The sequence below is a fragment of the Neopsephotus bourkii genome, unplaced genomic scaffold (genome assembly GCF_033783945.1).
Source record: "Neopsephotus bourkii isolate Nb327-2 ecotype Australia unplaced genomic scaffold, CSIRO-AGI_Nbou_v1 NB_1778, whole genome shotgun sequence".
NCBI classification, from domain to species: domain Eukaryota; kingdom Metazoa; phylum Chordata; class Aves; order Psittaciformes; family Psittacidae; genus Neopsephotus; species Neopsephotus bourkii.
In genome coordinates this window covers 12038-26742 of record NW_026902252.1, presented here as the reverse complement: position 1 = coordinate 26742, position 14705 = coordinate 12038, and the positions used below count along the sequence as shown (strand labels likewise).

General features: G+C 44.5%; 1 protein-coding gene across 1 annotated transcript; it reads left to right on the top strand.

Annotated features, from left to right (window-relative positions):
• The first annotated feature begins 1197 nt into the window (after nt 1–1197).
• On the top strand, nt 1198–14435 carry LACTBL1 (lactamase beta like 1). Its single transcript, XM_061379515.1, has 7 exons — nt 1198–1236; nt 4392–4536; nt 5779–5888; nt 7025–7182; nt 8641–8888; nt 11264–11369; nt 13212–14435. The coding sequence occupies exons 1-7, from the start codon at nt 1216–1218 to the stop codon at nt 14188–14190; spliced, it is 1767 nt and encodes a 588-aa protein (XP_061235499.1). The 5' UTR covers nt 1198–1215; the 3' UTR covers nt 14191–14435.
• The last annotated feature ends 270 nt before the right edge of the window (nt 14436–14705 follow it).

Below are 14705 nucleotides of genomic sequence, written 5' to 3'. Positions count from 1 at the left end.
CCCAGAAACGAGGAGCCACACAATGGTGAGAAGCTTGATCAGTCATTGGCATCAGCAAAACTCAGACACAGCTCTGGGCACAACACAGGCTGCATAGGTTCCACTTGAGTATATTGAGCACTGTCCATGCCTGGGCTGCTAGTGGAGATCCTGAAATGAAGAGATGCTATTGAAGAGAATATCCTTACCTGTGAACACCTGAAGAAGGCAATACGATGGCAGGACCCCCGAGGTACATAATCCCTCTGGATCTGGTGTATTAACTAAGGGCATGACCATGCCCTCCTCCTTAACTAACATTCATAATGTACTTCACATGATAATGGCTGTTCATTGTTAACATTTCCAGCTCGCTGTGTGTTAAGGATACCCTCTCCCCACCTCCCCGTTTTCCACTCTGCTATATTGTTTGAGCCATGAAATCACCACCAAATCCTGCCTTTTGGCTCTATCCCTGGACAGATGCTGCATTTCGAGGAGGGGTGAGGCATGGCTGATTAATCTGTGCTCAGAGAGGCTGGTTGCTGGGATTAGTGCTTCAGATGCTCTTAACATCTGCAGCTCCGGGACAGCTCCAAATTCATCAGCACTGGAAGCCGGAGGGTAGCAGCAAGGCTGGTAAGAGCTGTTATGGGGGGAGATGCCTATTGAATTGCTGCAGCCAGGTAGCAAGACAAGAGGGAGATTTTATGGGAAACGTGGCTGCCATCCTATCTTGACACTTCCATACAGTTTCTTGGCTGTGTCTGTGATTCCCAAGACTAAATACTGTGCTGTTGGCTGTGTAGAAGGAGCAAGGCTGAGAAGCCAAGGAAAGGGCTGGAAGGACCCCACAGAGCAGGCACAATGGAAACGTGTCAGCTCTGATGGTCCTGAAGGTCCAGTTCCTTGTATTTGGGAGGTGAGGTGAGTGAGGATGGCCATAGACTATGGAAAGTCCCAGAACTTGGGGTCAGCCCTTGCAGCAAACATACCAGAGGTAGAAAGAGGGAAGGTGTTACTGTGGACTTACCTTATGTAGTTACTGTGGTTTATCTCCCTGTCCAAAACCAGTCCCTTTCTGCTGGTCTGCTTATCTGAGCTGGGCTTGCCCCCTTGCTCCGACTCCATTTTTTTTGCCCTGCACTAACTCTTTGCTTGTCTCCATCACAGAGCTTTCCAAGCCTTTTGTTTCTGGAGACAGCACAGGGAATTAGAAGAGACTTCTGAGCAGACATGGACAGCTTACAGCTGCAGGTAAGCCTCACCTTGTGCAAATCACAGTCTTCTGCCACCCTTTAGGCTGCCCAAGCGCTCAGAGGAAAGGAAACACCAGCTCCACCTCTGTACAGTGACACAGACAGTCCTGGTAGCTGGGAACGACTCCCTTGGGGGAACTCCAGGAGTCTATTCAGGATTAAACCCAGAGAGTGCCTGAGCTCCTGCCTTAAGCTCCCCGTGCCTCCCCTTCCTGCAAACAGCCCGAGCCTGCCCTGGCTGGAGGCACACAGGGACCGTCCATCCCAGGAGTTAATCGCCTCCTGTTCAGATGGTAGGAGGAGATGAAGCTGCTATAAATAGACTGCGAAGCCCTCCTGGTTTCAGCTTTGATTCACACACATGGCAGAGAAGCATTAGGGAGAATTAACAATCAATCACTCAGGCCCTTTCCTAAGCATAAATGCCATTCTGGCCCTGGCACTTAATCTTGCCCAGGGGAGGTCAGCAGCTCTTTCTGGAGAGTCTGAATGGGTCAAGTGGGTGGGGAAACCCAGAGCAGGACTCTGGTGAGCTAAAAGCAGCCAGAGTGACTGCACAGCACCTGCCCATGATAAGCAGCAGCATTTAGGAGCATGGCAAAGCATCCTGCTGCCCTGCCACTGGGGCTCAGATCAGATGGTGCGGTTTTCTTACGGTGTGCGTTCACTGGGATGCCTGACAACAGCTTTTGGGACTGAGACGGCTTTTGGTGATGGTATGTGCAGGGGACTGGGCTCTTTCTGGCTTTACCTAACCAGTGTTGAGATGTGCCTCTGACCTAGTGGCCCACAGGGTCTGGGATAGTCTGATTAGATAAGCATGACGGGGCAGGACTGTGTATCTGGGTGGTCTATGTGAAATCCCAATCCCCACCCCCAATCCAAGATTTTCAAAGCTTAAGGGAAAAAAAATACAGCTACATTTCCCCCACTCCCATGGGAAGCTGTATGCACATGTTCCTGCATGTATTTGCATTCATTTGCTTGTATTCAAGTGTTTGGTAGCTTCCTTCCCCTTGCCTTGTTGTGTTTATGCTGTTAGCAGTGATGGTCATGGAGTAATGTAGGTGGGATGGAGAAACCAGTTGAAAGGGAGGTGAGACCAGACAGGTCCTGGATATGAATATGAAGGAGGTATTTACCTATCTGTTTGTCTTACAATCCCCCAGGTACAAGGAAAGAGTGGCATTTTTCTTGTAAGGCAGCTTAGAGGGTAGAGCATCTCCTCAGGTTGATGAAATTCCCTCTCACTTTGCATATTTGGTGCCCTATCAGTAAAAGAGAGATCTTTGTCTCTTGTTTCATAGCATTGCAACAGTTTTGTGGCATCACCACTATATTATGGGTCAGAGGATGAAAGAGATGCTTTATCATCCACAAGAGGTAAAGAGGAGTCTGGACAAAAGGGATCAGTTCGATGTTGGTATCTTTGGGTGCTCGGTTAGTGGTCTAGGGAGTCTGGAGCTCATGAGATGAGACATATACCAGAAAACTTCTTCCTTTCATCCTTAAGGACTGAGGAGTCAGGGGTTTTCAGTGAAGAAAGGAAAGAGGCAGACAAATGGTCAGAGGGTCTGCAGGTTGATATGGGAGTCACCTTATTATGATGGGACTAGATCTAAGAAAGTCACCCCATGACTACTACAGAGCAAAGAGAGCTATATCCTGCTCCATGCTGCAGGGAAACAGCATCTCATCACAGCTCTAGGCAACATCCTTCAGCATAAACTGAAGCCTGCCAGCATGGGGGTGATTAAAGAAAGCAGGGTTCTCCTTGTGTGGATATGATCTCCTGCCTAATGAGGCACTGTATGAGGTTGGCATATCTAAACCGAGCTGATTTCAGTGTCAAAAATGGCATTCCTCTATTTAGGAACGTGTCGCTTAGGCTGGAATATGGACTGTGTGTATGCTGAGGAGCTGAGGTCCGAGTGGGTCTGAAGGCACCTGTATGGTCTTAACTCACCCTTGAAATGTTCATTATGTTATGGAAGAACCTGAAGGAAAACTGCCTTCAGGAATTTGTGTGGGAATGACTGAGCAGTCTGAAGGGCTTCAGAAATAATTGTGATGGATTTCCATTACTGCACTGAAAGTGGAATTGTACCCTGGAGTTTCAGGAGGGGCCAGATTCCTCAGCTGGATCCTTAAAAAGCCACAGAGCCACCTTCAAGTCTGGAAGTGGCTTTGCAGTTTCCTTAGTTGTGAGAGACGAGGCTCCATTGAATTGCAGAAGCTTTTACATGGACAATCTTGTATCTCAAGAAGGAAAAAACGGGCCATGTGAACATCTGAAGGGAGTATTTCAGTCTGTCTGTCCTACAAGTGAGTCCAGACAACCTGAAATAGCTTGGGAATGTGGACCATATTGGATGCAAATGGCAGGCCATATGTTGTATAACATTAATTGCCAAACTTTCAAAAGCACCCTATTGACCTCCTGCAGTCAGTGAAAGAGCGCAGCTCTTGCTTAGGCACCTCATAGTTTGTCATCTGTTCCTTGTTTTTCTCCACCATTTAGATGTTAGTACCACCAGCCTGGATGGTCTCCAGTGTTGAGAGACCTGCATGAACTCAAAATATTAGCCAGTTTTCCAAAACATGGCATCAATAAATGCCAAGCTTACAGATGGTATGTGATGTAATGGGAATTACAGGCACAAAATAGAAGGGTAAATGCAGTACATGGCAAAAAACTCAATCATTCATTTATAAAAGCTGGATCTCCTCACATGATATGGCCTGGTGGCTGCCATGAACAGATGCTGGACTGCTAAGAAAGGGGTTGGAAAGATACACAGGTTGAGAAAGGAGGAAACAAGAGCTGTAACAAAGAACTCTGCTAGCTTAGGCTGATGAGGTTCACCTGCAGGGAGGGGGAAAGGAAACATGTGTGCATGTTCTTCTACAAGAAGACGACCAACAAGGTAAGCAGAGTAACATCTTGTAAACCTCATTGGAAGACAAGTCATCCCTGGTGCCAGTTATTTGAATGTGGGCTGGTATGCCCAGCTCTGGTGTCACAATAGTACTGGAATTGGTCCATGTCTCCTCAGTAGCTTTATTCTCCAGTGTAGTGTGCTTCTTTCACACAGATGATATGCACAAGAGGCAGTTTTTCTCTCTCTGAGACCATGTAATTTCTGCTTACAGCAGGCATCCAGCAGCCGGAGTCTCCTCAAGCTCGCTGTTATGGAGGTGAAGTGGATTCACGTGTTGGTCATCTTCTTCTTCGTGTTGTCTGTTGCAATGACAGGCTGCTTTCTGTGGCAGTACAGCCTTCCCAAGGTGGAGCCCAGTGAGTAACCATCTTTAATCTTGGTCATGGTTTGGCACAGAAGTTCCTGAGACCAATAAATGCCTTTCTCCCTATGTGGATAATGGTCTTCAAAGAGCATTTCCTCAAGCAGCACACAAATCTGCTTCCTCCCAGCTGGTACAAGGACAGAGAGGAGATGAACACTGGGCTGATGGAGTACCACATAATTCTGTTGGCATCCAGAGAAGCTCCATGACTTCTGGCACTAACATAGGCCAATTGATATACCAAGCAGACATTTTATTTTACATTCTCTATTATATTCTTCAGCATCTTGTTGTAAAAGTCCCTCCAGTTTACAACATGCTCTGGTTTACACCTCACTATGTGCTTCAGCTTATGGGTCCTCCCTTTCCTATTCCCATAATCCAAAACCTCTGAACTGGCCCAAGTCCCCTGTTCACAGACCAGTGTGTGAAAAGATTTCAGACCCAAAGTTTTATCCCAGAGTATTGGAGGCTGCCTGTAGGCTCTTGTGCATCAATCCTCACCAGTCTCAAAGTTTCCATAGTGCCATTTCTCATGTGTGTTTCTAGTGCTTCGTGCTTCAGTGGTAAGTGAAAAGATAAAGAAACAATTTTGTTTCCAGCTTACAGAGCAGAGGAACTGTATTTATGGACACCTTGGGATCAACTGGGAAAACAGTGCCTCCAAGTAAAGAGATTTCCCATCTCTCACTGAGTTGAAAAATCCCTGCTTGCCACAGAAATTTAAGATCTGTCTCTGGCATCTGCAGGATACAGCTAATTCGAAGACAGCTGACATACTAGGTATGCAGCATACCAGCTGCTATAGTGCTAGATTTCAGTTCATTCTACATCTATTTTCTAAGGTTATGGTATGCATGGAACAACTCTGTCCTGAACCCAAAGTCAGACTTTACCCTAGACATGGGCAGGGGTCTAAACCTACTATCAGATACCCTCCAGAGTCTTCCATAGTCCCAGATACTTACTCTTCCAGGTTGCAGTCAGTTGAAGCCTGCTGCAGTTCCTGTCCATCCCATGTCCAACCCATGTTGGAACAAGCAATAACAGAGCACGGTGCCTCTTCAAGTTCTGTTTTATGTGAGATAGAAACAATCCATGATTATCTCTTTCCTGTGCAGAAGTGTCCTTTGGACAGCACAAGCAAGAAAGCTAGTGCTGACTGCTGCATGAGGTCAAAGCTTGTTAGAGTGCCTATTGAAGTCATATATTCTACCTTTGAAATGTCTTCCAGGCCCATCTGTGATGGAAGTGAGATCAGAAGCCATTCAGATGTGCCCCCGCTATCCTGAACCAGTACCCCTGGACCACCCAATCCCCATTCTGAAGGATGCACTGGAGAAGGTCTGTGAGAAGGGAACAGAGGGAGAGAGCTTCTGACTGCTTTTCTGAAGGTGTAAAGGGGAGAATATTTTGCCCCTTAGCATCTCTGGGGCAGGAGGTGGGAAACCAAGGAAGTGGAGAACGTGTGAATCTGAAAATGGGTATTTAAAGCTTCCCTGAACCTACAGAACAGGTCAATATGCAGTTATCCAAAGGGTAAGCTATAATGAAATAACATTGTCCATCAGAAGGTGTGGAGATCATATATAAGCAGAAAATGGCAACTTTTGGCATCTTCTATACTATCTATATCTATATACTTCTATACTATCTATACTATACAGCCCCCATATCCTGGGAAGTGACTCATGTAACAAGTTCCTATTCATCAGTGGCTGTCAATTCCTTATTTTACTGCTTTGCTGGCTTTGCCCATGCTACCATTTAAAAATGAAGAAGCTATTTGTAGGTAAGTACAAGGAATAGAATGAAGGGAAAGGAGAAGAGGAAGAGGACCTGCATATGAATGATTGAGACCTGCTTTTCTTCAATATACTGTCTCTGAAATACTAGCACTGTCTGACATTCTGGTAGGCTCTATTTACGATGAAGAAATACTGCATTATTTCCTGTATGACTGTATGGACCATAAGGACAGCCATGCTCTGACAGGACATTCCCTATCATATGTCCTTTTTTCTTGAGTTGCTTAGTTATCAGAGCTGTCCCACAGCATGTCCCATGGCATGGAAAGTGTCGTGGGATATTTGATAAGTCAGGATTGTTTTCTTATACATCTTTGAATGTAAAGACCAGATGTGCACAGTACAGTTTAAAAATGAAGAAATTGCAATTATAGGGTTTAGCATTTGGTTTTAATTGTGGAAGCATCATAGGCATTACAAGGATGATCCCCACATTCTTCTATACAGTGGACATGTAGATTGAAAGAAAGATACTGAATAATTCAGCATAAGCAATTCAAAAGAACAGCACAATTAAAATGTTTTCTTTTGCCAAAATCCATTTGGAAAAATCACTTTCAAGTGCTTGGAAGTAAGGAGGGCTGATGGTCTGGTTCTTCTACCACCTGCAACAGACTATATGCATTGTAAGACTCTTGGTTTGGAAATTCATTATTTCCCTCCATTCTCCAGGTAGATATAATGCTGCGCCAAAAGATCCTTAGCTCTGGTCTCCCTGCCATGTCTGCCATTGTTATCTACAATGACACTGTGCTTTGGACAGGCAACTTTGGGAAGAAGAACGCTTCGGACCCCTCCTCAGTGGTACCCAATGAATACACCATTTACAGGTGAGACAGATGCATCGCAGGCCTGAGTGCTAGAAAAAGAGCCGATAGACATACCTGACAACTGGGTAGAACCATGGTCACAAACCACACCTTCTATTGTCTCAGGTCCACGGCAGAAACCTCTTCTGTGAAAATCTGTGAGACAATGCTTCAGCTAGACCCTAAATTATGCTTGTGGCTTCCTGAGTTGTTTCCTTTGGATTTGGTTTTAATTATTTTTATTCAATCTGACACAATTTTAATTGGAAGAGCTGAGAAGTGAAGGAAATTGGTCTAGTGAAAAATGGGGTTTGGGAAGAGTAGCTATGGAACACGTAAAGACCTGTACACTTATACATCTCCTAGTGAAGTCAAAGCCATGTTGACCATTGGTTTTTAGATGAAGATAGAATCAAGCTCTTAGTCTGTGGTAAAAAAGAAACCAAAAAGAAATACAGAGGAAGTGTTTACTTCTTTTAAAGATCTATTATTAAATTATTATTAAATTAATTATTATTAAATTAAATTTATTATTATTATTAAAGTGCATTATAACTGTTCTGCATATGAAACATATGGGGTGCATGCTTACTGTCAAATATTGTCCCCAGTATATACAATTTAGGAAATTTTCACCAGCTGAGATTACCTGTTTTTTCCCCCTCTGTATATCATGATATCATTTTGTTTGGAAGGGGCCTTAAACTAAAGGTCATGTGGTTCCACTGGCAGGCATAGGAGAACCCATCTCTGGGTGGGCTTGAATCACCACCTTTCCAGTTAACAATCGAACGTGATGACTGCATGATGGAGACTCCCCCAAAAATCCTATTGCCAGTCATCATGATATGTGGTTGGAGCTACCCCAGTATCTGATCCTCTGACTTTTGGTCTTGATTAATTAAAACATCCTTGGCAAATGCTTTGACTCTAGGCTGTCTTGTGTTGGTCCAAGAATATCACCTCTAGTGGCACAATATGAATGTGCCTGGCCATCCCTCTTAATCATGACCCTGCTTCTGAGAACCAGCAATATAGAATCGAAGCCATACTCCAAAAGGCCTTTTGTAAACCTGACACTGTTCTGAAGCCATCCAAATAGCAACCCTGGACATGAACTATAAAACTTTATGGCCTTTTAACCTTAACATTCTAATAAACTACTTGCAATTTGTTGTGGTATTTACTCAGCAATAATTTACAAAACATTATATTGTATGAATATTGAATGAACAGAAAAAGATCTGTAGCCCACTGCACTACTGGGGATATACTTCTGAAGTTTATGTTGAAGTCTATAAAGGCCAGAACTAGGGATATTAATTCAAGCTTCTTACTTGCATTTTCGACATTCCCTTTTGAATCAGCAAAGATGTAGCATGTAGAGCTACAGGCAGTAAGTCAGTTCTGTGATCTCATTTTCCTCTCAAATCATGGGGTTTTAAGGCTTAATTTCCATAAATGTTTGTTCCTTAATAGAATTGCCAGCGTCTCCAAGATCTTTCCCACCATTATGTTGTACAAGATGTGGGAGGAAGGAAAAGTCACGTCCCTTGATGATCCATTGGAACGCTATGCCCAGAGCTTTGTTATTAAGAACCCTCTGGGAAGGCTCAAGGAATCGGAACAGAGACACACAGCAGATGGGATGGTTTTCTTGGAAAAAGGCTCAGTGCCACTTAAACCATCTCCTGTTACCTTGCGCAGAATGGCCAGCCAGCTCTCAGGTGAGACAGCACTGCTGCTTGCTTGCCCTCTGCCCACCACTGTACCCCTTGGGAGAGTGCACAGTGAGAACAGACCACATCCCAGGGATAAAAAGGGTTCCTGTTGAGGCCATTTCACCTTTGCACAACCCAGAGGTCAGACAAAACCCTTGGAAGCAGGCTGTCAGCAGCTTCATCAAGTGTTAAAAGGAAACTCTTGTCCAGGCCGCCTGCTAGGAAAGGGGCCAAGCTGCACAGTGGGATGGGGAACTGCTTTTCCTGTGCAAGGTGAATACATATTTATTTCAACACAGTAGCATCAGTTTCAACACAGTAGCAACCAGGTTCCAATTGCATAAGGAGATTTTGTACTCTAGTCCAAAGTGCTTTCATTTTCCTGGGATATAGAGTTGATGGTCAAAGTGGCACCATCCATCTTTGCTTTGAACAGAGGCACCTTGACCATTGAGCGAAATTGAGCTGTCAGTGGGGTTCCCAGTCTGGGATTCCTGAGCTATTGCTTGTGGAAGACTGTTAATCTGCTGCTGCATTCATGATGGGGTAATTCTTACATTAAGGTCGAAGGAGCTCACAGGGCTCAGGAGAGCTTTAACAATTCTCAGAAAGAAAGCTGCTAATACTTGACTCACATATTAAAGAATTTCTTGACCAAAGAAACTGCTGATATCTCATGTGGCATTTGAATTAAATTCTGGAGGACCTGCACTATTCCAGATTGGAATAAATGCCCTAAAATTAGGATTTAAAATCAAAATAGCATGTAGGCAAAACACAGTACCTGAGGAGAGGGTACAGCATCACCTGAAACAAGCCAGTAAGGGCTCCCCAAAAAGGAAAGATGTGGCTGAAATCTGGAAACAAAGAACCCAAAGTGGCCATGAGAAGCAGAAAGAAGTGTGCCCAGCTCTGCCCAGCTCCTTCCCATGAAGACAGGGTCTTCCTCTAGGCATCCTGATGATGTCCTCAGAGACACAAGCTCTGCCTCATCCCCTCTGACTCTCAGGACCTGAAGCTGGCCCAGATGCTCCTTGCAGGAGCAGCATGTGCTGGGGCTGGACTTCCCAACCTTGCTGCAGTTCCCTGTCACATAGTAAGGTGTGAGGTATGCCCTAGAAACACTTGTAGGAAACATATGTCAAAAGCGCTCCTGGTCATCGCATATTTATTTGTCAAGTGCAGCCATTCCATTGCTACCATCACTGTGCTGCATTTGCACCCCTGCTTAGCTCCTTTTACATCTTTTACATCCTTATATTTTTTTTTTTTCTTGTTTTCTATAGAATGTGGCCCAAATTTGCCAGAGCACACCAGCAGCCCCCAGCAATCAGCTTGGACCCTTTGAGTTCAGTAAAGCGAGAAGCACGGTTTAAATTCCCCATTGAAAATCCAGTGAATGTTGAGGTCACATATTACACTTCCTGTCTGCCAAAAATCAAAAGGAAACAGGTTCTGCTTAACATCAAAATCAAAGCCACTGCATGACATAATGTGTTTTTTATCTGAATTCTTCCAGTGGAAACTGATCTATAATATATCCTTATTATCAGGGCTTTTCTTGATTGCATATTACAAAAGCAAGGCAAGAGATTCTTCTCTGAAACACTTGATGGGTACATTGCTAGGGAGAAGCTCCAGCTTGTTGAAACTATGATTTTCTAATAGCTATGAATGACAGTATGAGACACTAGTGTAAATTATCAGCAGTATGCTTGTCACTTCATCAGTTAGCAGCCCATACGGTATAAATCAAGGACTGGATTTCCTGTGATGCTCACACATTCTCTGGTTTATCGTTTCTAAGGAACCTCAAGAGAGCCATGGCAGTGCTGTCAGGTCACTGGTTAAACTTCCCCCATGGTGCAGCAAGGTCTGCTGCTGTTGTGGCAAGTAGGGAAGAAGGAACCCACCGACTACCAGAAGACGATCACTGCATCTCTTACCTGGTCATTCAGCTGCACAAATAACCACAGACCAGAAGCAGGAAAAGTGCTCTCATTCCAGTTCAAATCCCAAGGCCAGGACACTTGAGATAAACAGCTGCTGCTGCTGCAAAGGAATAGGGCCTTAGTCAGCTTTGCCATGATTCAACATGTAGTCACTGAGCAGACAATTGCAAGCCATTTCTCTGTCCTGTACCCTTCCTGCTTTCCTCCTAACCTCTTCATCAAAGTCAGCTATAAACTGCAATGAGGATTTAATTCCAGATGTAATCCAGGTCCTCGCAGCACATTTGCTATGTGTATAAAGCACATGTGTGCATCAGTGTTATTTCCACCGTGCTTTTCAATCGTGCCTTTTGCTCACTCTTCACCACACTGAGAGTTTCCCTGGACCATTTCCTTGTCTCAACCTGTTCCCTCTTTTCCATGGCACAGGTCTGCCCAGGAGGCTGCGGTCTACCAGCCTGCTCTGGAAGGGCAATACACAAGATGCTCTGGCTCTCCTGAAAGATGATGTCTTGGTTGTTGATCCAGGAACGAGGTCAGATATATCCACTTACAAGTCTTTGGTTAGGGTTTGTGTTCTCCACTGATACGAGCCCCACCGGCAGTCTCTATGGCCCATGGATAAAAGACAGCCATTCCTAAAGGAAGCTTCAGCCATCTACCCATACCCTGTCTTAGGTTGGAAAGAGTGACTGGAGGTGCCAGGAGTTCTTTTAATTTGTATAGAGCTTGAATGAGAAGCCTAGATGAGGCAAATTAAACTTCTATAGTTAGGTCCAATGAGCCTTCAACTGTGAAAGATGCAGGTTTTCAAAAGTGAAAAGGCATGTTCATTTTATCGCCTTAATTCACCTAAAATCATGCTATGTCCATAGTGATTTGCATTTTCCTATATTATCTAGTTCTATTAATGTCTGTTACAGGTTGCATAGCCTTTAAAAAGTCTATTACCTGAGTTACAAAGACTCAAATATACAAACAGCATCCCACAGGTGAAGGATATTATGCTCACCATTAAAGGATGTAAGGACACCCACTCATAGACCTCAACCCCTCCTTACTTGACATGCTGATAGTTTTAACACTGCCTCCTAAGATCATTTTTCCTCAATGAAATTCCCATTCACTGATATAGCAATTTTATCATATTTTTCTTGGGATGCTTATTTCAGATAGAAAATTCTAGATCTAGAATGTGCTTATTCTTGGGTAGAAATATGTATGCTCATCATGCTTGTATTCAGCTAGATGGGCTGGCAATGACTGAAGCGGTACCAGATTTATCATCTAAATAAATTTGATCAGGCCTTGGTGAGATGTGTGGATTTACACAATTAAAAAAAAATAAAACCAACAATGCTAAAAACATCACGAATTTTCAAAATGCATTTGAAAAATCTTGCCCATTTATGTCTCCATGCTATTAAACTTCGTTCGAGTGTAAAGACTTAAATCACTTTGTGGATATTAAAGACTGAAGCACTCAGGTGTTTCTGATGACTCAACGTTGCTGGATGCTGCTTTGTAGAATTTTAAGTGCTTTTTAAGTGCTTTTATCTTAAGGTAGCTCAGGTGCTTAAATGATTATATCATGTTAAATCTCCAAAGAGGCTTACCTGGGATTTTGAGACCTTTAAGGAAAGCACTTGTAACTTTCAGCTCTGTTCGTCAAAAGAATGGATATAGTGTTTGGTGGAAAATGATGAACAACAAATCAGATATGCAGATACATAGTTTTTTACATAAAAGGTTTTTTTGTTTTCCATTTCCAGCCCTCTTTCTGTACATAGTGGTTAAATAGAATCATAGACTAGTTAGGGTTGGAAAGGACCTTAAGATCATCCAGTTCCAACCCCCTGCCATGGGCAGAGACACCTCACACTAAACCGTATCACCCAAGGCACTGCCCAACCTGGCCTTGAACACTGCCAGGGATGGAGCATTCACAACCTCCCTGGGCAACCCATTCCAGTGCCTCACCACCTTCGCAGTAAAGAACTTCCTCCTTAGATCCAATCTAAACTTCTCCTGTTTAAGTTTTAACCCGTTACCCCGTGTCATATCACTACAACCCCTTACGCAGTCCCTCCCCAGCATCCTTATAAGCCCCTTTCAGATACTGGAAGTCTGCTCTGAGGTCTCCATGCAGCCTTCTGATGGAGTTTCTGTAAGAAATTTCTTTCTTAGCAACAAATCAAGGCAACCACACTCAGTTTTCCTTTGTCCCTCTTGCATTTCTCCTCCCTTTAGCCTGTCATCTGATAAAATGAGAAGTTTTTCCCAGAGAAGGGAGACCTAGCTACTGGTTTTGCATGCTCATACCCACACTGTATCACGGAGGTAAGGCTGATCCGGATACATTCCTCTTCCTTTTCAGGTGTCATTACAGTAATCTGGCCTTCTCACTGATGGCACATGTGCTAGCCGACCACGCAGCGGAGGGGCAATACCAGCGCTGGATCTCAGAGAACATCCTGGACCGCTTGGGCATGGAGGACACTGGCTTTGACATCACACCACCGATCCGATCCCAGATGGCTGTGGGTTTCTATGGCAGCCAGCAGCCAGCCCCTCTCTATGACCTTGGCTGGTACAGACCTTCTGGCCAGATGTACTCCACAGCTGCTGACCTTGCCAAGCTGGCAATGGTCTTCTTAGGTACCTACCATCGTCGTCTCCTGGCACCTGACACAGTGAAGACGATGCTCACCCCTCTGTTTAAATGCTCCACGGAATACTTTGCTAACAAGACCGGCACACCCTGGGAGATTAATGAGCAATTGGGATATGATGTCATTAGGAAGGATGGAGACCTCGATGGCTATTCAGCAACCTTCTCTCTTATCCCCAAGCTCCACCTGAGCTTCATTGTGCTGATGGCAGGGCCCAGGCCTCAGGGTGGAGATATTGTGACTCAGACATATGAGCATCTTATTCCTGCCATGGAGACAGCATTCAGGGAGGCAGAGAAAAGCTTGATTCCTCCTCCAAGTCCAGGCCCTTATGTTGGCTACTACACCTATTCCAACCTGACTTTCTATGAGATCAAAGTTGGACCTGGTGGGGTGCTGGTCATGCAGCAGTTTGGGCCTCATGTGGAAGAGCTGATTCCTGAAAAGTACCGGACAATCAAGCTCCACCACCTGGAAGATCGTGTTTTCCAAGTTGTTTTTGACAAGGAGTTCCCATGTGTTCTGCACCTGGGCTCTGCTTCCATCTCCCTGGAGACCCAAAATGGGCAGCTCTTTAACTTTTACCCCTTTGATCGCAAAGGTTTGTCTCCTGGTTTTGATGCACCAGGGCTGAACACGTACAATGTGGTGCGTGTGCTTCGTAAACCTGTATTCTATAGCTAAATGTCCTCCTGATGTTCTGGACACTCCTGGGACATGGCTCCAATTCTATGTCTTACCACACTCTCCTGTCTGTGTGGCTTTATGGATGTATTGAAAAGGGAAAGATGGTTGCAATGGACTTCTTTGCCCAAACAATATGTCACATCCCACTTCTAAAACTACTTTAATGGCTTGCAATCCCTGGCAGCGCACAACAGGCCAGCTAGCAACTGAGGATGCTTGCAGAAAACAGAGGTGGGAATGTGCTGGATGGATGGAATATGGAAGGAAAAACAGAAAGACAAGCAATGAAGACCACACTTACACTGTTTGATGACAGTTGTGGTGATTAACTGGTGTCATCACAGGGCTGAAATTCCCTGTATCTCTCAGAAAATGTATGTTCTTCAGTCCAGGGCTCTTCAGGAGCCCATCTAACACAAAGAGGGTTCTCAAGAGCCCATCTAACACAAAGAGGGCTCCTCACCTGGTTAAGCCAAAAGCATCATGTGCTAGAAAATGACACCAGCCTACAA

Bases quoted from the DNA above. Each gene is read 5' to 3' on its own strand.
- LACTBL1 (XM_061379515.1), top strand. From the start codon at position 1,216: ATGGACAGCTTACAGCTGCAG. The intron at 5,889-7,024 runs GTCTGTGAGAAG...TCCATTCTCCAG, and splicing joins TGAAGGATGCACTGGAGAAG to GTAGATATAATGCTGCGCCA. The intron at 11,370-13,211 runs GTCAGATATATC...CTTCCTTTTCAG, and splicing joins GTTGTTGATCCAGGAACGAG to GTGTCATTACAGTAATCTGG.